General features: G+C 37.2%; 1 protein-coding gene across 1 annotated transcript in view; it reads left to right on the forward strand.

The window, feature by feature from the left end:
- The window catches only part of UBE2H (ubiquitin conjugating enzyme E2 H), a 131,666-nt gene that overhangs the window by 97,432 nt on the left and 12,427 nt on the right, over positions 1 to 21,807 (forward strand). The window contains exons 4-5 of the mRNA XM_043965162.1: positions 5,915 to 5,954; positions 7,527 to 7,579. Of these exons, the coding sequence (XP_043821097.1) occupies positions 5,915 to 5,954; positions 7,527 to 7,579 (93 nt within the window). The remainder of the gene's footprint in view (positions 1 to 5,914; positions 5,955 to 7,526; positions 7,580 to 21,807) is intronic.

Here is a 21,807-nt window from a genome sequence, read left to right on the forward strand (position 1 = left end):
TGCATGGAAATAAATGTTGGGAAAACTCCCTTGTTGTAAACTTACATAGGTGATAGTGTTGCCAGAGGAAAAGAAACATGCCAGGGGCAACATGTTCAGTCCTGAGCATATTCCTTCTCCAAATTCCTGCCCTCTTTTTTCTCAAGTTGTCGGGGGTGCCCCCCCCCTTCCAGAAGTTTCACCACTGGTGCTTGTTCTCCAGAACAAAAGTGCCAGCTCTGCTGCTCATTCCTCGTGAGAACAGATTAGGAGGAGAACTCTTATTTCCTGTGTATTTGCTTTGGACATTTTTTGTCAGTTTGTAACCTAAACCCGGAAGAAATTTTTGTCAAGTGTTGACTTGTTCCTTATATCCCTTGTTATGGCTGTCAGTTTGAAATGATCTTGTCAGGATGCCTAAAAGTCTAAATGATTAGGTAAGCATATGTTTGTTTTCTATTCTGGCCAGTTTTAATTTTTCAGTAATGGGTCATATTCTTCTGAAAACATTTATTGACTGACGACTTGGTAAAAGACATAAAATTTCATATTCTATTACTTTAAGCAAAATTATCTAATGAATCATGTCTTTTGTAAATGATTTACATTTTATATGACCTAATCGCTAGTTAAGACTTTAATATTTCCCACATATTTACTTAAAAGTAATTTGAGCCCCAAGACAACAGTATTGTATAATGATTACAGGTTTGAGCTTGGTGCTTCTGAGTTTGAATCCTGCCTCAGGCACTTACTGCTTGTGCAAGTCACTTGTCTATAAATTTAACTTAGTGACCTGTGGACCTACTTAACAGGATTCTTGTGAGGAGCTCTTTGTAAAACCTTATACTGTGCTATGCAAATGTGAGGAGTTACTGGACAAAAATCCATTGCTAGCCCATTACTCCACATAAAGTTCAGAGTCCATTATTCTGAATAGTTTTGGAGAAACTTTACCAGAATACAGTGTAGTTTAGGAGTTTGCCAAAACCTACTTAGGAAACCTGAGAGTAATTTGGCTAAGTAGAAAATGCAAAGTTTCTATTTATGTTTCCAAAGATATAGTATGCCATTCCTAGGTGGCTGCAGTAGTTCAAATTGTTTCCATTCCTATTAAAATATTAGGAGGTATATGAGACCTTGCTTCTGCTTGTGGGGCCTGCATACTATCATCTAGCTTCTTCAGCTAGAAATATCATGCTGAGTCAGTGGCCTACTACAAAAGGTTAATCCTTGATAATCCTGGGCTCCTTACTTTGATGAATTGTTCCACTTAATATAACATGTTTAGATGCTGTTTGCAGATTATTCAAAACATCTCATTTTAATTTCACATTAGATTTTTTGAGTCAATTCAGAGCTCTCAAAATGCATACTGTAAACATTATATTTTCTGTTTATTGTGGTGTGTGGTCATTTTTTCCTGTCTGTTTATTTCGTGGTCATTTCACTTATTCCTTGGTTCAAATGTTTGGTTTCATTTATTTATTTTTGATGAGGCAGTTGGGGTTAAGTGACTTGCCTAGGGTCACACAGCTAGCAATTGTTAAGCGTCTAAGCCGGATTTGAACTCAGGTTCTCCTGAATCCAGGGTTGGTGCTCTATCTACTGTGCCACCTAGTTCCCCCTGTTTGGTTTTATTTTAACTCAAAAGGTATTGACAGACTTGGTTTTTTAGGACCAAGGTGACAGTTACAGGAATTTAGAGGGAAAAGTTTGCTAGGCTTAGATACAAGACATTGTTGGAAGAGAACAATTTTTAAATCAGTCTTTACTGTTTTGAAAACTTGCAGGCAATCCTTTTAAAAACATCTGTTTCCTGCAAATATGATTTTGAAAGGCCCAGGACTCCTGTGGGAAATGGTTTCCTAAAATGGCATCTTAAGTTGCTAACATTTCATTTCCCTTGATTGATCCAGGCTGCCATCCAAAAATTTTGGTTTAGCAATCCCATTGGTAAGGAGACTGGAGACTTGGATGAGAAAAATAATATCTTTATTTTCACTAACCTGCAACTGAAATTTAGCAATTCCTTTAAATATGAATGTGGGCAACAAACAAACAGTTATTCTGAGAAAGAGGTCCATAGGTTTTACTGAAAAGCCGGGGACTGATGGCACAAAAAATCCTTAGTCTAAGAGAAATTATCTTAGTTTTCCTTCATTTGTGACTGTCAACACAGAAAAAAAAAATCTTTGAATTACCAAACATCAGGGATCTCATTGCTGATTTTTCTTAGAATTGAATTTGTTCTTGTTGTTCAGCTGTGTCCAACCAGATTGTCCATGGGGGTTTTCTTGGCTGCTAGAGTAGTGTGCCATTTCCTTCTCCAGTGAAGTAAGGCAAACAGAGGTTAGGTGATTTACCCAAGGGTCACACAGCTATTTTCTCAGGTTGAATTTGAACTCAGATCTTTCTGACTCTAGAATGCCTAGTATTAACTCTTTTTGGGGGGAGGGATGAGGCAATTGGGGTTAAGTGACTTGCCCAAGGTCACACAGCTAGCAAGTGTCAAGTGTCTGAGGCTGGAGTTGAACTCAGGTCCTCCTGACTCCAGAGCCAGTGCTCTATCCACTGTGCCACTTAGCTGCCCTAGAATGCCTAGTATTACTGAAGTGCATCAGAGAGTTGTAAAGCAAAGTATTAGGTGAGGTCTTATCTAGCAAGCATAGAGTATACATATTATAAGAATTAGTTGATAAATGTGGTTAGACCTTAAAATGACTTGGTAGCAGTAGAGATTGTATTTGTAAAGTGCTTTGTGTATCCTACAGCAATATAAAGAATAGCTATTATTATTAGTGTACATAGTCTTGAGTTAGTATGAACGTACTTAATGACTGGAATTCCTCTTTATTGCCTAAGTCTTCTCTGGTCTTTTACCAGTCAGTCAACATTAATTTATTAAGCAATTACCATGTTCTGGGCACCATGCTAAAGGTTCCTGAGGATCCAAAGAAAAGCAAAAAATAGCTGTTGCCCTTAAGGAAATGTAAATTCCAGTGTATGAGACAACAAATAATTAACTGTATAGAAGATATATACAGTCAATGGAAGCTATCTGAAATTAACCAGCTAAGGGACTAGGAAAGGCATGCTGTGGAAGGTGGTCTTTGAGCTGAGTCTTTAAGGAAGCCAGGTAAACCAAGAGTCAGCCATTGTGGGTCAAAGCATTTCAGGCTTGGGGGCAGCCATTACCAAAGTAAGAAGACTATGGCTGAATGAGGAGCTTTGCAGATAGGGTAGTGTAACTTGACTATAGGCTGCTTGGGGTGGGGGGTGGGGGGGGGCTAGTATAGTTTAAGAAGACTGGAAAGGCAGGAAGGGGCAGGTTATAAAAATTTCCATCTTATTACCCCTTTTATCTTAAATCTAGCAAAAGGGTAGTATCCCAATTCAGTAAATAACTGTTGTCCTTGTTAGGTAGAAACATTTCCTTTTTAAGATTTTTTCATTGACTGTTAGATTGAAAGCTCAAGGCATTTTAGGAAATAACCTGAAAATTCTAGGTCACTTTTTAAAAACTGAGTTCTCAATAAGTATTAATTTTGCTATTGACTAAGTCAGCTTTGATATTTTTTACTTTGGGGAAGAAATAGAGAGGTAATGAAAAGTTATTTGGTTTATATAGTGAGAAGCAAATAGCATTGTGGATAGAGTGCCTCAATCAGAAAGATCTGGTTTCAAATCTTGCCTCTGATATTTACTGTCTGTGTGACCTAGGGCAAGTGTCTTAACAACTAAACAACTTTCTCTAATAGTAAGTTGAAAGAACCATTTCAGATTTGCATTGGAGTTTCTTATAGGAATGAAATCACTGTTTCTTCTTCTGCTCCCCCCCTCCAAAAAACAACAATAACAAAAAAGCACACACAAAAAGTGATCAAGCTCATGAAGACAGCACAAATAGAAAGGAAACAAAATATAAGAATGAAAGGAGACTTTGGGGATGTCCAAAAGGGTGGGTTGAAGTTAGATGAGCTTAGATGGGTCCATTCAAAGAGAGCACTATTATAATCTTTTTTTTTTCTTTTTTTTGCAGGGCAATGAGGGTTAAGTGACTTGCCCAGGGTCACACAGCTAGTAAGTGTCAAGTGTCTGAGGCTGGATTTGAACTCAGGTACTCCTGAATCCAGGGCCAGTGCTCTATCCACTGTGCCACCTAGCTGCCCCCGAGCACTATTATAATCTAACATCAGATTTGGCATTAGATGTTACTTTGCCTAAAAACACCTTAAATTGACAAAGACAAATCAAGATTAGTTTCAGTTGGGGCGGCTAGGTGGCACAGTGGATAAAGCACCGGCCCTGGAGTCAGGAGTTCCTGAGTTCAAATCCAGCCTCAGACACTTGACACTTACTAGCTGTGTGACCCTGGGCAAGTCACTTAACCCCCATTGCCCCGCAAAAAAAAAAAAAAAAAAAAGATTAGTTTCAGTTGAATAAGGAATTTCTTTTGTTGAAAGAGTAATAATGTTTGGTTCTTAAGCACCCTATTTTAGGGAAGACTGTGACAAGTTGGACAGTGGAGGATCGCAGTCAGAATACCAAAGGCGCAGAAGACCTTGTCAAACAAAGATCATTTGATGGAGCTAGGGATGTTTAGCTTGCAGAAGAGAATATTGACTAGGAAGGGAATGATGTGATGGCTGTTTGGAAGTCCTGAAAAGAGACCCAATTGATTCTGCTCCTTACTATTCTCTCCTGCCACTAAGAACAATTGGGGGAAGTTTCAGAAGCACATTTTGGCCTTTCAGGGTCTTCACAACTTGGCTCCAGAATACTTTTCAGACCTTTTCCCTTTGTACTTTGTGTTCCTGCCAAACTTGCCTACTTGGTATTCCCTGAATCCAGCATTACATTGTGACTGCCATGCCTGCAATGCACTGCTCCTTCTGAGTCTTAGACTCCCCAGCTTCCTTCAGGATTGAATTTATAACATTCTTTGGGAATGTTTTGGGAAGTTTTTCCTAATCCCATTAGATTAGATCTCTCCCTCCTCTTATCTATGTAGATGTTGTATCTCCCTGAGTAGAATGTTAGCTCCTTGAAGGCAGGAAGTATTTTTGTCTTAAGTGCCTACCACTGTGCACTGTATGTAGTAGGTACTTAATAATTGGTAGTTGGATTGAGGAGGAGCAGGAATTTAATAACAAAAAGTCAATTATTCCAAAATATCGTGGTTTGTTTGAGGAGATAGTTGGAGGTCTTCAAGAGCCTGGATGACCACATGTCCTAAATAGTATAAGGGGGGGGGGAGCACCTTGTTTTAGGCATGAGTTGGACTAGACGGGCTTTGAGGATCTTCCTAACTCCAGTATTGTCCTCCTCTGCTGCATGCTTGTTAATCCAAGAGAATAGGATAGAACTGATTGGTATCAAATTTAGGTATTCCCAAACTGGGTATTATTTTTATATTAAAAAAAATAACTTTTTGAGCTATTTTTCAAGACCTTGTAGTTTTCTTCAAACAATCCAGAAAGGAGTTCAGTGGAATTGAAGGAAGTGTTTTACTTTACTGAGTCGCCTTGCCCCCAATGTATCTGGGTAATTCCCTTAAGGATTTTCAGAAAGAGAAGTTAGTATTGAACAGTAAAAATTTGACTATATTAACAGTGTGAAACATTTAATGTATGGCATTATTTTCTTAAAGGGAACCTTTAAAAACAAAACAACTTTGCTTAAAAGCATTTGTATATAGGAAATATAAGTTCTTCCTTTAAACATATACTGGCTTGCAAAATTATATAATGTGTTTCTGTAATTAGAGGTACTCAATAACTTAGTAATAACAAAAACCTTTAGTTTAAAAACAATTTTTGTGTATGTTACATTTATTTTGAAGTGTTGAAATTTTTTGAGAGTGCTCATTTGAAATCTGCAAAGTACTGTTTTTGGGATTTTTTTGGCTACTAATTAACATTTCTTTTTACAGGATTCATGAATAAAATTTTCCATCCCAACATTGATGAAGCGTAAGTAAAAATTTCAAGAAGATTAATTAAAATTCTAGTAGGAAGCACTTCTAATTAGAGATCTTCTGTTTCTGTTTTGCTCTTAGAAAAAACAAAACACAAAGATGCATTTTCAGTCTACCAACGTTTGAAATTGTTTAATTGTAGAAGTTTGATACTCTAAAGGAGTTTATTGAAAGATCACTGTACAACTTATATTTTCCTCAATACAATAAAATAGTAGAATACTTCACGTCATTCTCTTTGCATAGGCATGATGTCAGAGTTCTGTTTATAAAGAGTACCCACATTTTTTTGAAACCTCAAAAGAACATATATATGTATATATAATTTTTTCTAATTTATATTTATTTATTTTTATATATATTTATTTTTGCTTCAGATTCTCTCTTCTCCCCAATCCATTGAGAAAACAGTATATACAGTAAAATCACAAAAACATTTCCATATTAGCCATGTCAAAAAAAAAAAGGCAAGAAAAAAATTTTCAATGAAAAAACAAAAACAAACCCAATTCAGTTTGTACTAAGTTCATCAATTCTCTCTTTGGGGGTTGAGATAGCTTTTTTCATCATGAATCTTTCAGAACTGTCTTGAATCATTGTATTGGTCAGAGTAGCTAAGTCTTTTATAGTTGATCATTGTTCAATGTATATATGGTTTTTTTTAAAAACACAGACCTATTAAAATTAATGTGATTACAAATGGTTATAGTTGAATTTCACTTTTATTGGCATTTAAACAAATACATATGTGCTTTTCTTCATTTTAATTGTGTTATAAAGATACCTTAAAACTCAGCCAGATTTGGGCTTGGGCCTCTTGTCCAGAGCTGGTGGATTGTCCACTGTGCCACCTAACTAACCCATGGTGACATCTTTAAAATAGGTTTGAGGTGTAGAAGGAATAGACTGGGGGAGGGGGAAGAGGAGAGATCATCTGGGGAGAGGTAGTTCACATGAAGTGAACCTTAATATCATCAGAATTGACTCAAAGAAGGACTAACATACATACTCAAGTAGGTATAGTAATATATTTTTGCCCTGAGGGAGGGGAGGAAAATGGGGGGGAGGGGAGGAAAGGGCAGATTGGGGGAGAGAGCAGTAAAAAGCAAAACACTTTTGAGGAAGGTGAAGATATTCTGAAGATGTTCTGTATTTCTGCACAAGTATAACATTGAATTACTTGATTTCGTAGGGAGGGTTGAGGGAGGGAGGAAGAAAATTTAGAATACAGAATTAGCTCAAAGACCTTTTAAATATATATATATATATATATATATATATATATATATATATATATATATATATATATATATATATATATATATATATATATGGTAATATGGTTCTGTGGTCCACATCTACATCATTTTTGAGCATATCTAATTATGAGCATCTCAGCATTGTTTTTCTGGCATAAAAATTTACTAAGTCGATGTGATTGTTTTCATAAAATTATCAATTAGATAATCATCAATATGCTTCATTTTGTTCTGAGCAATAAAAATTGCCAGACCCAAGAGACTAAATTTCTTAATATGCCACTGTTTGTCTTTTTTTTTTTTTCCAGGTCAGGAACTGTGTGTCTAGATGTAATTAATCAAACTTGGACAGCTTTGTATGGTGAGTTTTTTAGTGGCATATTTCTGAATGGGTGAGGAGATACTTCTTAAAGAATATTAATTTGGTTTCTGCCCTCTCATCTTATTTAACTTTTTGTTGGGAATGTATTCCCATTTTGAATGCTTGGTTGGAAAATGTGTTCATTAAAGATTATCTACCTGTAACTACAGTGTAGAAGTTTTAAAATAGTGATGTGTAATAGAAAGTATCTGTGTGTAATATCTAGAGTGTGTATGTATAGAGAGACAAATATGGTTTATGTGAATTTGTTTCTACCCTTTTAGTCTTACAGAATCTTTTTTAAACCTGTGAAATTCCCTTAGAGAAGAATGTTTTTGAAATCAGGTTATGTTTTTGGGATAAAGACTTTCTGTTTGGTCACATTGTACCTGCCAGCCTTGTCTGGTTGGTTCTTAGCGAAAGTTAACTAAAAAATATAGGGGTAACATGATTACAGAGTTCAGAGAGAAAACACAACACTCTGGGGTAGAAAGGAGGGGGCGGGGCAGGGCAGTGAGGGTTAAGTGACTTGGCCAGAGTCACACAGCCAGTAAGTGTCAAGTGGTTGAGGCTGGATTTGAACTCTGGTACTCCTGAATCCAGGGCTTTATCTACTGCGCCACCTAGCTGCCCCCTGAAAGGACTTTTTGGGGAAAAGGCTGTTTTGTTTTGTTTTACATTAAAGATCCCATATCTTTATCCAGGAGCATTTACTGCTCCATAAATGTGGTGTTTTAGTTTTCAGGCTGAAGTATTGATTGAGAATCAAAGAGGGTTTGTCTTGGGTTTTTCGTAGGCCTACCATTCAAGAGCTGATCATTTCCTAACCTTGCTTACCTTAAGAAATCTAAGGGGAAGTATGGGGAGAAGGAGGAAATGACCCAGCAAAGAATACATATTCTGAAGGTGGAAAGTTCTGATCTTACAGGGCAAACTCCCTGGATTATCTAATATGATGGTTTTTTTCTTAAGTTACATTTGCAGGATATTTAGATCAGATGCTACAAGCAGATTTTTATTACTATACTTTTTTTGTTTTTATTTTTGTTTTTCAGGGCAATGAGGGTTCAGTGACTTGCCCAGTGTCACACAGCTAGTAAGTGGCAAGTGTCCGAGGCTGGACTTGAACTTGGTCTCCTGAATCCAGGGCGGGTGCTTTATCCACTGAGCCACCTAGCTGCCCCATTACTATACTTTTTGTTTTCTAATTCAAGGCACCCCAATCCAGATTTTATAGAAAAGTGAAGCCTGGAGTGATGAAGATGTTAGCATATTTTTAGTACTTTATATAAAGTATTTTTACAAATAACAAATAAAACTACATTTGTCAAGAGTAAACAAAGTATAAATTTCAGCATTATGTAGTTGACATGAGTTATCAATGTTTCATTGTGTTTGAGACCTTTCAAATAGTCTACTCAAAACTGAAAGGGTTTCTCATAGTGGAGGGTATGGTATGTTTAAAGTAATTGTTTCTGTACCACTAAAAAGAACTAAATTAGATGAATGGGAAGAAGGTCCTTTCTAGCTCTAAATCCTATTTGGATCTTCATTTTTTAATTTAAAAATGTATAAGCTTAATAACTATTAACAAAATCAAAGAAACCTGTTGAAGAAAAAATAGTCTTACATGTAAAACCCTTATTATTTACCAAAGTAGAACCAAATGAATTAACAAACAACAGTACTTTATATAAATGAAGGCGCTTTCATCTTCTCAGTGTGATTCTTTTCTTCCCACGGTGCAGATATTGTGACCTATCTTTACTTTCTCATTCAGTGTGACTTTTCTCTATGCCTCATTTTATGATCCATTTTCTGGGTGAGAGCATTTGCATTTTTTTCAAAATCTGTAATAAAAAGATATTGGTATTTTGGATTTACAAAAGTTCATAAATGTTTAGTTTTCAATTTGTCCATTGCCTGTAATAGACTTTGCTCTGAAATCTTCATTCAGAAGGCAAAGTAGATAATTTGACATTAATAACCTAGAGGAGAAATTTGATTTGTAGACTTAAATACTCAACTAGAAAATGAAATTTTCTTTTCATTAAAATTCTTCTTACATTTCTGTACAAATTAAATGTGTTTTTTGTTTTTTAATTTTGAGGGGATGTCATTATAAAATTGTATCCAGATTTCCCCCCAAGACATCTGGAGCATATCTAGAATGAAGCTCACGCGCTCTCTCTCTCTCTCTCTCTCTCTCTCTCTCTCTCTCACACACACACACACACACACACACACACACACACACACACACACCCCTACCTTTCCCCAATGAATTTTTACATGAATTTTTCCTGTAATCATTTTTTTAGAGGAAAGAGTCCAGATTCCAAATTCCTTGTAATTTTAAGGAATTTTGGGGGAGTTAAACCCAGAAGTATAGTAAAATCACACGATTTTAGCTTCTGGAAACTATGTACTTGTATCTTTTGGTTGCCTTTCCTCTTTAAAATAATGATCAGTGTCTAATAACTTTAATGAAACTGTTGCTAAGTGCAAAATTCTTCTGAGTTCTATAAACTTCTTTAGTCAAGTCAGTGAGTATTAAGCACTTACTTTGTACCTATCTACTCACAATTTACATGAAGTTTACCTAATGTCATTTGATGATCTCTGATTTTGTAGATTACCACTCTTCTTTCATAGACTTTAGTGACTTAGAAGATTTAATTGACTTCCAAAGATGAAGCAGTTTATTTTTCTCACCAATTGGGTCAGGCACCTTATTTCATTAGTCAGTATTTCCAGTCTGTTGATGTGAAAATTCACAGAAGGAAAATGTTTTGCTTTAAGGGATTATAGTGAATCAGTGATTGGTGAAGAAGTGAAAGCAGTGGACAACTTGGGAACTTTGTGATTAGGGAAGGAGAAGCGTTTCATCAATCCTATGATACATATCTTATGTTATTAAAGGTTGCTTGGGGCATTGAAAATTCAAGTGGTTTGCCCAAGTTGTGTGACAGAGGCAAGCAGTATGAGAAGGCAGGAGCATTCTGGAACTTGTCTTCCAGACTTCCTGAATCCCAGAGTAGCTCTCTAGTCACTGTGCTGCTTTCTTCCTTATCAGTATTTTTCCAAAATGTACTTAATGAATGCTTCTGTGACATGGTTTAAAATTTTTTAAGCCTTAAGCATAAGTTCACTTTTTTTTTTTAATTGGAAGAAGTTATCTTAGTCCCATCATAAGGGAAGCATCTTAAGCAATCATTCAGATATTGGCCAAACATAACTTTTGTTTCAAAATACTGCACTTTTTTTAGTTAGTGTTTTCAGTTTTTTTCCTTAATAGCCTTTTATTTTTTCCAATTCCTTCTAATGATAATTTTCATCATTCATTTTTGTAAGATTTTGAGTTTCAATTTTTTCTCCCAACCTCCCTCCCCTGCCCCCTTCCCAAGAAAACAAGCAGTCTGATGTAGGTTATACATTATTACAGTCATGTTAAACATATTTCCACATTTGTCATGTTGTAAAAGAAGAATCAGAACAAAAAGGGAATATCACAAGAAAGAAGAAAACAAAAAAATAAAGTGAAAATAGTATGCTTCCATCTGCATTCAGATTCCGTAGTTTTTTTTCTGGATGTGGAGAGCATCATGAGTCTTTTGGAATTGTCGTGGATCATTATATTGCTGAGAAGAGCTAAGTCTGTCACAGTTGATCATCATACAGTGTTGCTGTTACTGTGTACAGAGTTCTCCTAGTTCTGCTCCCTTCGCTTAGCATCAGTTGATGTACATCTTTCCAGGTTTTTCTGAAATCTTTCTGCTCATAGTTTTTTGGGGGTGGGGTGGGGTGAGGCAATTGGGGTTAATTGACTTGCCCAGGGTCACACAGCTAACAAGTCTTAAGTGTCTGGGGCCGGATTTGAACTCAGGTCCTCCTGAATCCGGGGCAAGTGCTCTATCCACTAACACCTAGCTGCCCCTGCTCATAATTTCTTATAACACAGTAGTGTTCCATTACATTCATATACCACAACTTGTTACCCCAGTTGATAGGTATCCCCTCAATTTCCCAATTTTTTGCCATCACAAAAAGAGCAGCTATAAATATTTTTGTACATGTGGATCCTTTTCCCTTTTTAATGATCTCTTTGAGATATAGACCTAGTAGTGGTATTGCTGGACCAAAGGGTATGCACATTTTTATAGCTCTTTGGGCATAGCTTTAAATTGTTCTCCAAAATGGTTGGATTAGTTCATACCTCCACCAAAGAATGCATTAGTGTTCCAATTTTCCCACATCTTCTTCAATACTATGCCCCAAAAGTTAGTCAACTACACAGACTCTATTCCTTGGTATTTAGAACTTACTTGGAATTCATTTATGATGGCCTGCATCAGAACTATTTAATGTTTCAAATGTATCAAATGTGAAGTTTGCTACATGGATTAGACTCTAGCACTGACTGGTTTCTATCTCAAAGGTAGTGCTGCAGAATTAGCAATTCATTTACTGCTTCCTTTGAGATCTTGACTGAAATGTAGTTTTCATTTTGGCTCCTGGGTAATTTCAACATGGGCAGCTAGGTGGAACAGTGTACCAGTCGCAGTGTCTGGAAGATCTGAATTCAAATCTGTCCTTACCCGTTGTGTGACCCTGGGTAAGTCACTTAACCCTGTTTGCCTCCGTTTCCTCACCTGTACAATAAGCTGGAGAAGAAAATTTTTCTACCAAGAAAGATTCTCCATGACTAAGATTCAAACATGACTAAAAAGCAACTGAACAACGAGAAAGTACCAACGTGTCTTACAACTTAAATTTATGACCTTATACTCCAGTTTGTTTCCTTTTCTAAAAGCTAGGAGTCATCGTGTAGTGAACAGTGGACTACCATATTCATAGGCTCTTAACCTTGGGATCAGTATGAAGCTACATATTGATAAGTCTTATTGTTGGCACATCATAGAACACTCTTAAATTGTTGCTCAGGGATTAAAAGCTTAATGCTGAATTTAAGTGTGAGCTGCAAAAAATAACTGCCCTCATTTAATAATAAATCTTGTAGTCAGGATGATGCTTTTGTTTGCAATCACTAAGGTAAGAAGAGTCACTCCAGGTTTGTACTTAAACAAGAACTCAGATGAAAGTCTAAGAAATTAAAGAAATAATTTTATAATTTTAACGACAACATTCTTTGGAACCTACACTCTGAAGATTTACAGCCATTTTTAAGAGGGCCACATAAATTTTGATGAGAAAGAATTTACTTCCTTCAAATTTACTTCAAAACGTCAAAAACTGAAGTTTGAGTAATTGAATTATTCAAGGTTTTTTGTTTTTTGTTTTTGGTTTTTTTGGGCAGTTTATTAAATATAGGGTTTGGAGGCGGGCATATTTCTGGGGTTTAACAAACAGTATTATTTGAAATAAGTAAGTCAAAATCTTTAAAATGGTCTCTCAAATAATGAAATAGTAATCATAGTTTGCTACTTTAAAAAACATACTTGCTGTACTCAAAATGTTTTAGTGCCCCCATGCTTTTGATAAATACCATTTTCTACAGCTACAGAGTTGTCTGCTTTTGGTTTAGGGACCTTTTAAAATTATTATTTTGGAGTAGATGTACCCAAGCATGCTAAATTCTTTCAGCAGTTGCTTCAATGTTTCATCAAATTAACCATTTAGGTGCTTTGATCTTGGGCATAGTTTGAGTATCTCTTGATCTTCACTTCCATCCTTAAGGAGTTCTTCCCTTTTTTAAAAGATCTAATTAGTTCTGATTTTTCATTTGGCAAATCTTTATTAAACACCTACCACATAAAGTCCTGTGCTAGAGATGGGAAATGGTTTCAAAGGACATAAACTTTGTCTTCATAAAGCTTACCGTCTAGTGGGGGAATAGCACATGTACAGAAAACTATAATTCATAATATTACATAAGGAAGATTTTTTTTAAGTACTCTTAGGTCAGAGATAGAAGATAAGGACAGCTAGGTGGTGCAGTGGATAGAGCACTAGCCCTGGAGTCAGGAGGATCTGAGTTTAAATCAAGCCCCAGACACTTGACACTACCTGTGTGACCCTGGGCAAGTCACTTTACCCCAATTGCTTCACCAAAAAAAAAGAAAAGAAAATAAATAGAAGGTAATTACACTATAGAGAGGCAAATTAGGCTTCTTAGAGTATTTTATTAGCATTTGAGTTGGACCTTAAAGGATATGTAGCAATTCAGTAGGAAGGAGGTATAGGATAAGAAAGGACATTGTAGGCAAAGGAAACAATATGAGGCGAAGCAAAAAGATGGAAAATGTCAGGGTATATTCAGGAAAGAGCATAATCCAATTTGAAGAGAGTCAAGGTCATGAAGGGGAGAGGAAGAAGCAAGCAGAAAAATAGATGTAGAAACATTGTGAAAAACCTTAAGTGCCAGGCAGAGGAATTTTGCTCAATGAGTAATAGACAATAACTGAAGATTTCTAATCAGAGAAGTAATGTGATCAGATCTATGTAGAAGAAAAGTTATTCTAGGAATAGTATATGAAGGATAAAGTACAGGCAAGAAGGCCTGTTAGGAAGTAGTTTCCATAGTCTAGTCTTAGTGAGGCGCAGTATACTGATGACAGCAGAGAAGATTTGAAGTTCGACTTGACAAGACTTGGGAACTGATTGCCTGTGAGAGATGAGAGAGCAGGAAGAGTAAATGATATTCCCATGGTTTTGGTCATAGAACAACATATTGGTTCCTGGCAGATCAGACAGAAAAAAATAAAACCAGAAGAAGAGGAGCAAGTTTCTGGGAAAACATTGTTAACTTGAGATAATGATTATGGGGAAATGGTCTGCAGACAGTTGCACAAGTAGATATAGATCTTGGGACCGAAGGATCATATGCACAGAGCCTCATAATTAAAACCATGGGGGTGAATGAGATTGCTAAAGGAGAAAGTGTAAAGAATGTAGGAAGACTGAAGGCAACCTTGGAGAAGACTTTCATTAGGATGTCAAAGAAAGCATGAATCCATGAAGACAACAGAGGTGAAGCGCTTAAGAAAAGAGAACCAAGAAAAATGAAAAAAGAAAATTCCTGAATTCAAGGGAAGGATGTATTTGGTAGGACAGGGTGGCCAAATAGTGTTTAAAAACTACAGAGGTCTGGAGTACTAAGGACTACACAAAGGTATATGAAATTGGTGATTAGAAAGGTGGGATTGGATGCCAGATTCAGAGTTTAAGGAGAGAGTGGGTCCTGAGGAAGTCAGTCAGTCATCATCTGTTATGCAGCCACTACTATGGTCACACACTGTGCTAAGCACCGAGGATACAGAACGAGGCAGAAGATAGGCCCCGCTCTCAAATGGGTAACTTTGTCAAGAAGTTTAGTTCTGAAAGGCAGGAGAGTTGAGGTAGTAGCCATGAGGTGTCCAAGAGGCAAAGGAAAGCTTTCCCCCTAAGACTTTCTTTGTTCGAATTAGCCATATAATTGGGTAAATGCTTGAGTTTCTTATTTTAGAGGTTGGTGATGTTTTTCCGCATGAGAAGCCTATCAGCAGTGGCAGGGCCTGGGACACTGACATTCTGTAAATTAAACAGCAGTAGAGCAAGTTCTTTTGATAGCCAGTGTCAGTTTGTTTCACAACCCAAGTTCTACGAGGCAGCCAATTTAGAACTGTACAGCTGCAGACAGGATGTTCCAAATTAAAGCCTAGTTCAGAAAGTTCCTTCTGATCTCAAACCATTTCTTTTTCATGTCTGCCTATCTCTATCTACTTAGGTTTATGAAATGCTAAGCACACAACTCAAGGGTGGGAATGGGAAATGCAGAAGAAAAGTGTATTTCAGATATGGGGCAGTTATGGGAAAAGAAGCAGAAGGCTGGTGGTACCAAGAGAAAACTGCCTGACCAGAGTGGAGGGTGTGTGGGGGAATTAGGCTGGCATCCATAGAGCGGAGACAAATAATAATAGTCTTGAATACCAGGCCACAGGAGTTAACATTTGTCATCACATCGTTGATCTCTGCTTCAGTACCTCAGGCACCTACAGTTTCAACATTGTGAGTTGTTACCAGCCATGGCTACCATCACGTTCATCTCCTTAATCCTCCTGTCTCCACACTTACCATTTGGAGAGGATCTTCATGAGTCGTTGAGTTCTTTTTAAAAAAAAAAGATGGGGGTGGGGTCACCTGTTTTTGTTGGTCAAGCTTCTAATGATGATCCTTTCTGAACTTAGGCCGGTACACAGGTGGCAGATGTTCAGTCTGTCTCTGGGGTTGTTTTTCCATGCCCTTGTAGGTTGGGTAGCACCTTCCCAGAGTTTACAAACTTGTGAGAACCCAGAGTCATCTCCACGTATTTAGGAGGCATCTGGGTAGGACTTTTATGGAAGATAGATGGTCAAAGAAGACTAATTAATCTGTTAGTGGTTTATAGGTTAAATTGGTGGGAGGGAAGAAAGAGGCTAAATTGAAGAATATATACTTGATCAAAGTATGAGTGGGGTACTTATACTTTAGAGCAATGATCATGGAAATAGAGAGGGAAGGAAGCATGGGGAGAAGAGGCTGGCATACAAATTGACTGGGGTTTTGAGATTAGGTGACTGGAGAATGGTGATCCCTTAATAGATAGGAGTTGGAAAAGGGAGGTTGGGGAGAGTTGGATTTTAGAAATAATGAATTTGAGGTGACTGCGTAGAAATTTGATGGACGGGTCTAGATTTGGTATAATTTTATTATAGGTGTTGAAGGTATAAGAATAGATCTCTGGAGTTAAAGAATGTTAAGATGAGACTTAAAATACAAATGCCCCTGGGTAACATTGAATTAAATTCCTACTGAGGTGCAAATGACTCATACCAACTTCCTGAGGAAAGGTTTAAGTAGAGAGGACAAAACACATAAAAGTTATTGGGTATTATAGAGGAATGTCGTTAAGGATGCTCTGGAGACTAAAGGGAAAAAGCGGACTCCAGAAAAGAGAAATCCCTCGCTGACCCTGACTATTGGTAGCTTTTCAGCCAGAATTATTTTCTGGACAGAAGTAGCTATTTGATATGATGGGATAATTCTTCAAGTCATCTATTTTAGAAAGATATTGGGTGGTAGGTTAGTGATCATCAGGTAATAAATAGATTCCTTCAGTCAGGCCCTCAGACTGCCTGCCAGCTAGCTGAGAGCCATAGTCGGGGCTGGCCTGCTGGAACTTTGCACTTCCACATAATTTTCATTTGAAGATACCAGCATGCTTTATAAGCAGATGGTCATTTTAACTGAAGGGAAATTGGTATGTGAATATGGAACAAGTATGGCTGCCTGTCATAAAAGACTTTTCTACATATCAACCTTTTAAAAATTACTCTTAGTGGAGTATGGGAGTTGGCAGAGTTTTTAAAAAGACAAACATATAGAATCTGAGTAGTTGTGATTTTGTTGTTGTTGTTACTACTTTCTCCTCCTGGAAATAAAATTATATCTATTATTATTATTATTATTATTATTTTAGTAGTAGTAATAGTAATATTTTAATCTAGCCCTTTGGTATAGTTTGAAAAGTACTTTACAGTAATTTTATTACTGTAAAGGACAGCATATTATATTTCTCCTTTTACAGATGAGGAACTTGAGATGCAGAGAGGAAGAGACTTGCCCACAGTCATACATCAAGTCATGGAAGACCTGGGATTAGCTTTGTGGGTTTTTTGAGTATGTGCATCCCAAAGAGCCAGGTTGCTTTGAACCACTTCCCCTTTGCTTAGATGTTTTTCATCTTTGACTTCTCCCCCCCCCCCCCCAAAAAAAAAAAAAAAGCCCTGTTACTATTCCCTTGCTGGAAATAATTTCTATCACCACTGATTTTATTATAGTCACCTTTGAGAATACCAAAAACAAACCAGCTTCCTTCTCATCCCAGCCCTATCCCACATCTGACCACCACCTTCATGAATTCTTGCACTTTTACCTAGAGCCTGTCAGCACTACAAATTAGAGCAGGTTGTAGCCTGGGCAAAAATTAGAAGATGAAAGGGTTAAAGATAGGGATTCAGAATTTGTAGTAGTCCATGGAAGTGACTACTACAAATGTGATTTAAAGGCTGTCAAACACTCTGTATAATAGCACTGAGAAGTTAAGGGCTTTACAAATATCCCTGTTTTACAAATGAAAGAAACCATGGCTCACACTGTCACGTGTTCAAAGGTCACAGGGTTGGTTGATGTCAGAACCATACCAGTTGACTCTCTAGACTCCAACTCCAACACTTAAGCATGCTTCCTTTCTAGTTTGAGCAGCTGGGTGGTGCAGTGGTTAGAGTAATAGGCCTGGAGTCAGGAACACCTGAGTTTAAATCCATCTTTGGGCACTTATTATCTATGTGACCCTCAGCAAGTCACTTAACCTCTATTTGCCCGTAAAATGGGAATGTAAATTTTAACTGTAAAATGGGAGTAACAGTAGTACCTACCTCCCAGGGTTGTTGTGAGGATCAAAAGAGATGTTTGTAAAGCACTTAGCACAGTGTATGGCCATTATTATTGTTGTTATTGATATTATTGTTATAATTATTACTATATTTTGTCATCTTTGTATCTCAAGAGCTTAGCAAAGTGCCTGCCACATAATAGGTGCTAGCTGCTATGCCTAGTGCATAGTAGGTACTTGTTGACTGAAAAATGGGATTAGACATTTTTCAATTTGTTTAGAGGGCAAGAACAATATGGGAAAAGGGTAGGGGAAGGAAACAAGCATTTATTTATAGTGTGTGCTATGTGCTAGGCACCATGCAGTCTCTATACTCTTAAGAGCTTATAATCCAGTGATGGAGTCAACATGAAGACAGTGATGCATAAACAAAGTATATATGGGACAAAACTGGAGATAATCAACAGAGGAAAGACACTAGCATGGTTCTCCCAGAAAGACCACAATATTCCAGAATCATTAAAATGAATATTGCTGCTTTTCAGAGAATCTCTGGGTTTGGGATTTTTCTTACTGGAAATCCATTGAGGCAGAAACCCTGTGTTATTGTTTGAATCCCTCTCCCCACCTAGTACAATGTCTTTGAATATAGAAGGTAATAAATATTTATTCAATGAATAAATGGAATATAACTGTAGTTTGCCAATTTGCCCAAAGCTTAACCATGGATGATGCTGCTGTATTATTCAATCCATGAAGCAGCAAGGGACCACATTTGGAGAACTCAGGACAAATAAGAGCTATCAGTTTGCTTATCCTTTATTATGAACAGGTGTTTTTGAAGACCTCTTTTAAAATTCGTTTAGTTCGATATTGTTGTCTATTTATTACCTATGTGATCTTGAACAAGTACGTCCTCTCTGTTTCTCCCTTGTACTGCTTTTCCAAATGTTAAAGAAGTAATCGTGGTAAAGTGGTAGAGATTTGTGGGTTTTTAAAAAGTTTTTCCATTACTAAGAATCACAGTTTATTGTGACTGACCAAGATAAGTGCCCACTTCTAAAAATACAAATAAATACATTTAATCCTAGGATTAGTTTGGCCTCTTCTTGGAGTTCTTGGATGATAATTGTGTGAGACAATGGAGAGATGGTCTTATTTACTTTATTTCAACCATCTTTTAAAAAGGGTTGACTTGTTCTTTTTAAGTGTCTTGGCCCAGTGAGTTGCTTTAAGAAGCTGGCATCTTTACTTGCATCTGGGCTATGTCATTTTCTTTATCTGCTCTGTATAGTTCATGTTTTATAGATGTGACTCAGCACATCAGTGAAATGGAACAGGACAGGGTGTGTTGATACAGGAAGAAGGTAGAAGCAGGAAGAAAAAACAAATAACTGAGGTTTCTTTTGCTTATTATGAGTATTGCCTAGGCCAAACCCCTTTCAGTAACTTTAAAAATCATAAAGTTGTAAGGGCAGGGTTTGAATTCTTTTCTTGTAATATGTGAAATATTTGGTTATGAAATGGCATCTCTAAGATATTTCTCTAGCCCTGAAGCAATTTTGAATGTTTACTTAAAGGACCTCCTTACACTCTGAATTATTTTTTTAAAGTTTTCTCTGTCTGTGTGTGTATGTGTGTGTACATAAACAGTCAGCTTCTGTTCCTTTGAGTAACATTTGTGGTAACATTTTAGCATGAAAAGCCTCAGGGTTAGCAGTAAGCCTGGATTGATCTGAGAAATGCTTTAATTTCCTTTTACTGAGCTTCTTGAAAACACAGGGTTGTAAGTTTAGAGCTGGAAGGGACTTTAAAGGTCATCTGGTCTGACCCCCTTACTTTACAGATGATTGAAACACAAATTGATGACATGACATGGTCAATGTCCCTCTGTGTAGGGGCAGAAGAGAGCCTTTGGCCTTGGATCTTCTGGCTCAAAATCTCACACTTGTTACTCCGTGCCACTTGAGACCACTTCTACATGTATGAGCAGTTCAATAGCAAATCTGACTAAATTGTTGGTTAGAAGTGATTTTTCTGCACCATGAATTTCAAAGAAACTTTTTGGGATATTTTTGTGAAAAAATTATCTTGCCTACAACGTATGAGAATTTAGTGTAGCCATCCACGGAGGCCTCCACTACCACTCACGTTAGAGACGTTGGGAATGTGAGTATCAGAAACTAGCTTTTGTGTTAGTCTGCTGATAGTGAGGTGGTCATTTATCCTGTTTATTATGACTTAGCCGAACCCTTTGTCTTTCCCTTTTGCTCAGGTAACATGGCCATTTCACCAGTCATTTGTCTTGGGAGCCCATTCTGACCTGTCAACCTACAGGTGAAACAGGGCTTTTTCACTAAGTTAAAATAAACCACTCTGGTGGAGGTAGGTAGTGAAACAGCACTATAATAGTAGTGGGATTGTAGAATTTTGGAGTTAGAAGATAACCTAGAGATCATTCATACTTGAGGAAACTGAAGTTCAGTGAGGTAAACCAGTGGGTTCTGCTGTAACCTAAGTTTGGGAAGGTCCTTAAGTAGTGTATTGCTACACCTAATCACATATCCCATGTGTAGGGTCACATGATTTTTCCTGCTATAAAGCAGTAGTCTCCAATTTTTTGATTTCACCCCATCCATAAAAGGTAAAACACCTCCACCCCCACCACCGCTAGTACATAAATAGTTGCTTATTTATAAATTATATACATGTACTACTAATTATGTACATTGTAAATTTTACACAAAAATAGACATTTCAAAGGATGAAATAATATTTGATCCTAACTAGAGTTATTAGGAAGCCACTGTTAATAAGTAGGTGAGTGACATGATCAGACTTGTGCTTTAAGAAAATTACTTTGGCAGCTGCATGGAGGATGGATTGGAGGGGGAAGAGACTTGAGGCACTGAGACCAGTTAAAGGCTATTTTAATCTAGGCAAGAGACAGTACAAATGTGAGATAAATTGTGGAGGTAGAAACCAAGTTTTATCAAATGATCGGCTATATGGAGTAAGGGAGAACCAGGAGCTGAAGATACTGAGATGTGGAAGTGTGCTTGGAAGAGGTGAGGAGAAGATAATGTAATGAGATTTGAGGTATAGATCACAAACCATTCATACCTGCTTGTCCTGTTGAACTTACTATTGTCCCACCCAAAATGAAGAGAGGGAGAGTGGGACTTTTAATCACTGGTCACTGCTCTGAAACCCAAAACCACTCTCCTCACCTTTCTTTTCTTTTCTTTTCTTTTCTTTTTTTTTGCCATGGGGCAATGAGGGTTAAGTGACTTGCCCAGGCTCACACAGCTAGTGTCAATTGTCTGAGGCCAGAATCAAACCTCCGGTCCTCCTGAATCCAGAGCCAGTGCTTTATCCACTGCGCCATTTAGCTGTCCCCTCTCCTCACCTTTCAGAGGGCATCTGCCACAGCCACAGGGAGGGCAGGGAATGGATATGCTTGGGAGTGTATATGTATGTTATTTTCCTAATAACATCTGTACAATGGCTGGCTATCACAGAGCAGATGAGATTCAATATGACTTTCTAGGCTTCTATTGGTCTCAGCTTCCTACTGCTTGATCATGTATCCTATGGATTTAGCCTGCATCCTCTGGCCTCCAATTGGAGACCACTGTTACATAGCTTCCTGGTTTGTCTTTGATCTTTAACTGTTTGGAGTGAATAAAGGTAGCAAATGGAAGGTGAATTAGGGGTGAAATAATAAAACAAGTCAGTGGGAAAGTATTTGATTTAGCAAAATCTGTTTTATAATGTGTTTTAACATTAGTTTCACTAATAAGTTGGCATCCAATTTTCATATCTTTACCAATTATCTGAAATTTTGATTAGTCTT

Source organism: Dromiciops gliroides, chromosome 5, assembly GCF_019393635.1.
Source record: "Dromiciops gliroides isolate mDroGli1 chromosome 5, mDroGli1.pri, whole genome shotgun sequence".
Classification (NCBI taxonomy): domain Eukaryota; kingdom Metazoa; phylum Chordata; class Mammalia; order Microbiotheria; family Microbiotheriidae; genus Dromiciops; species Dromiciops gliroides.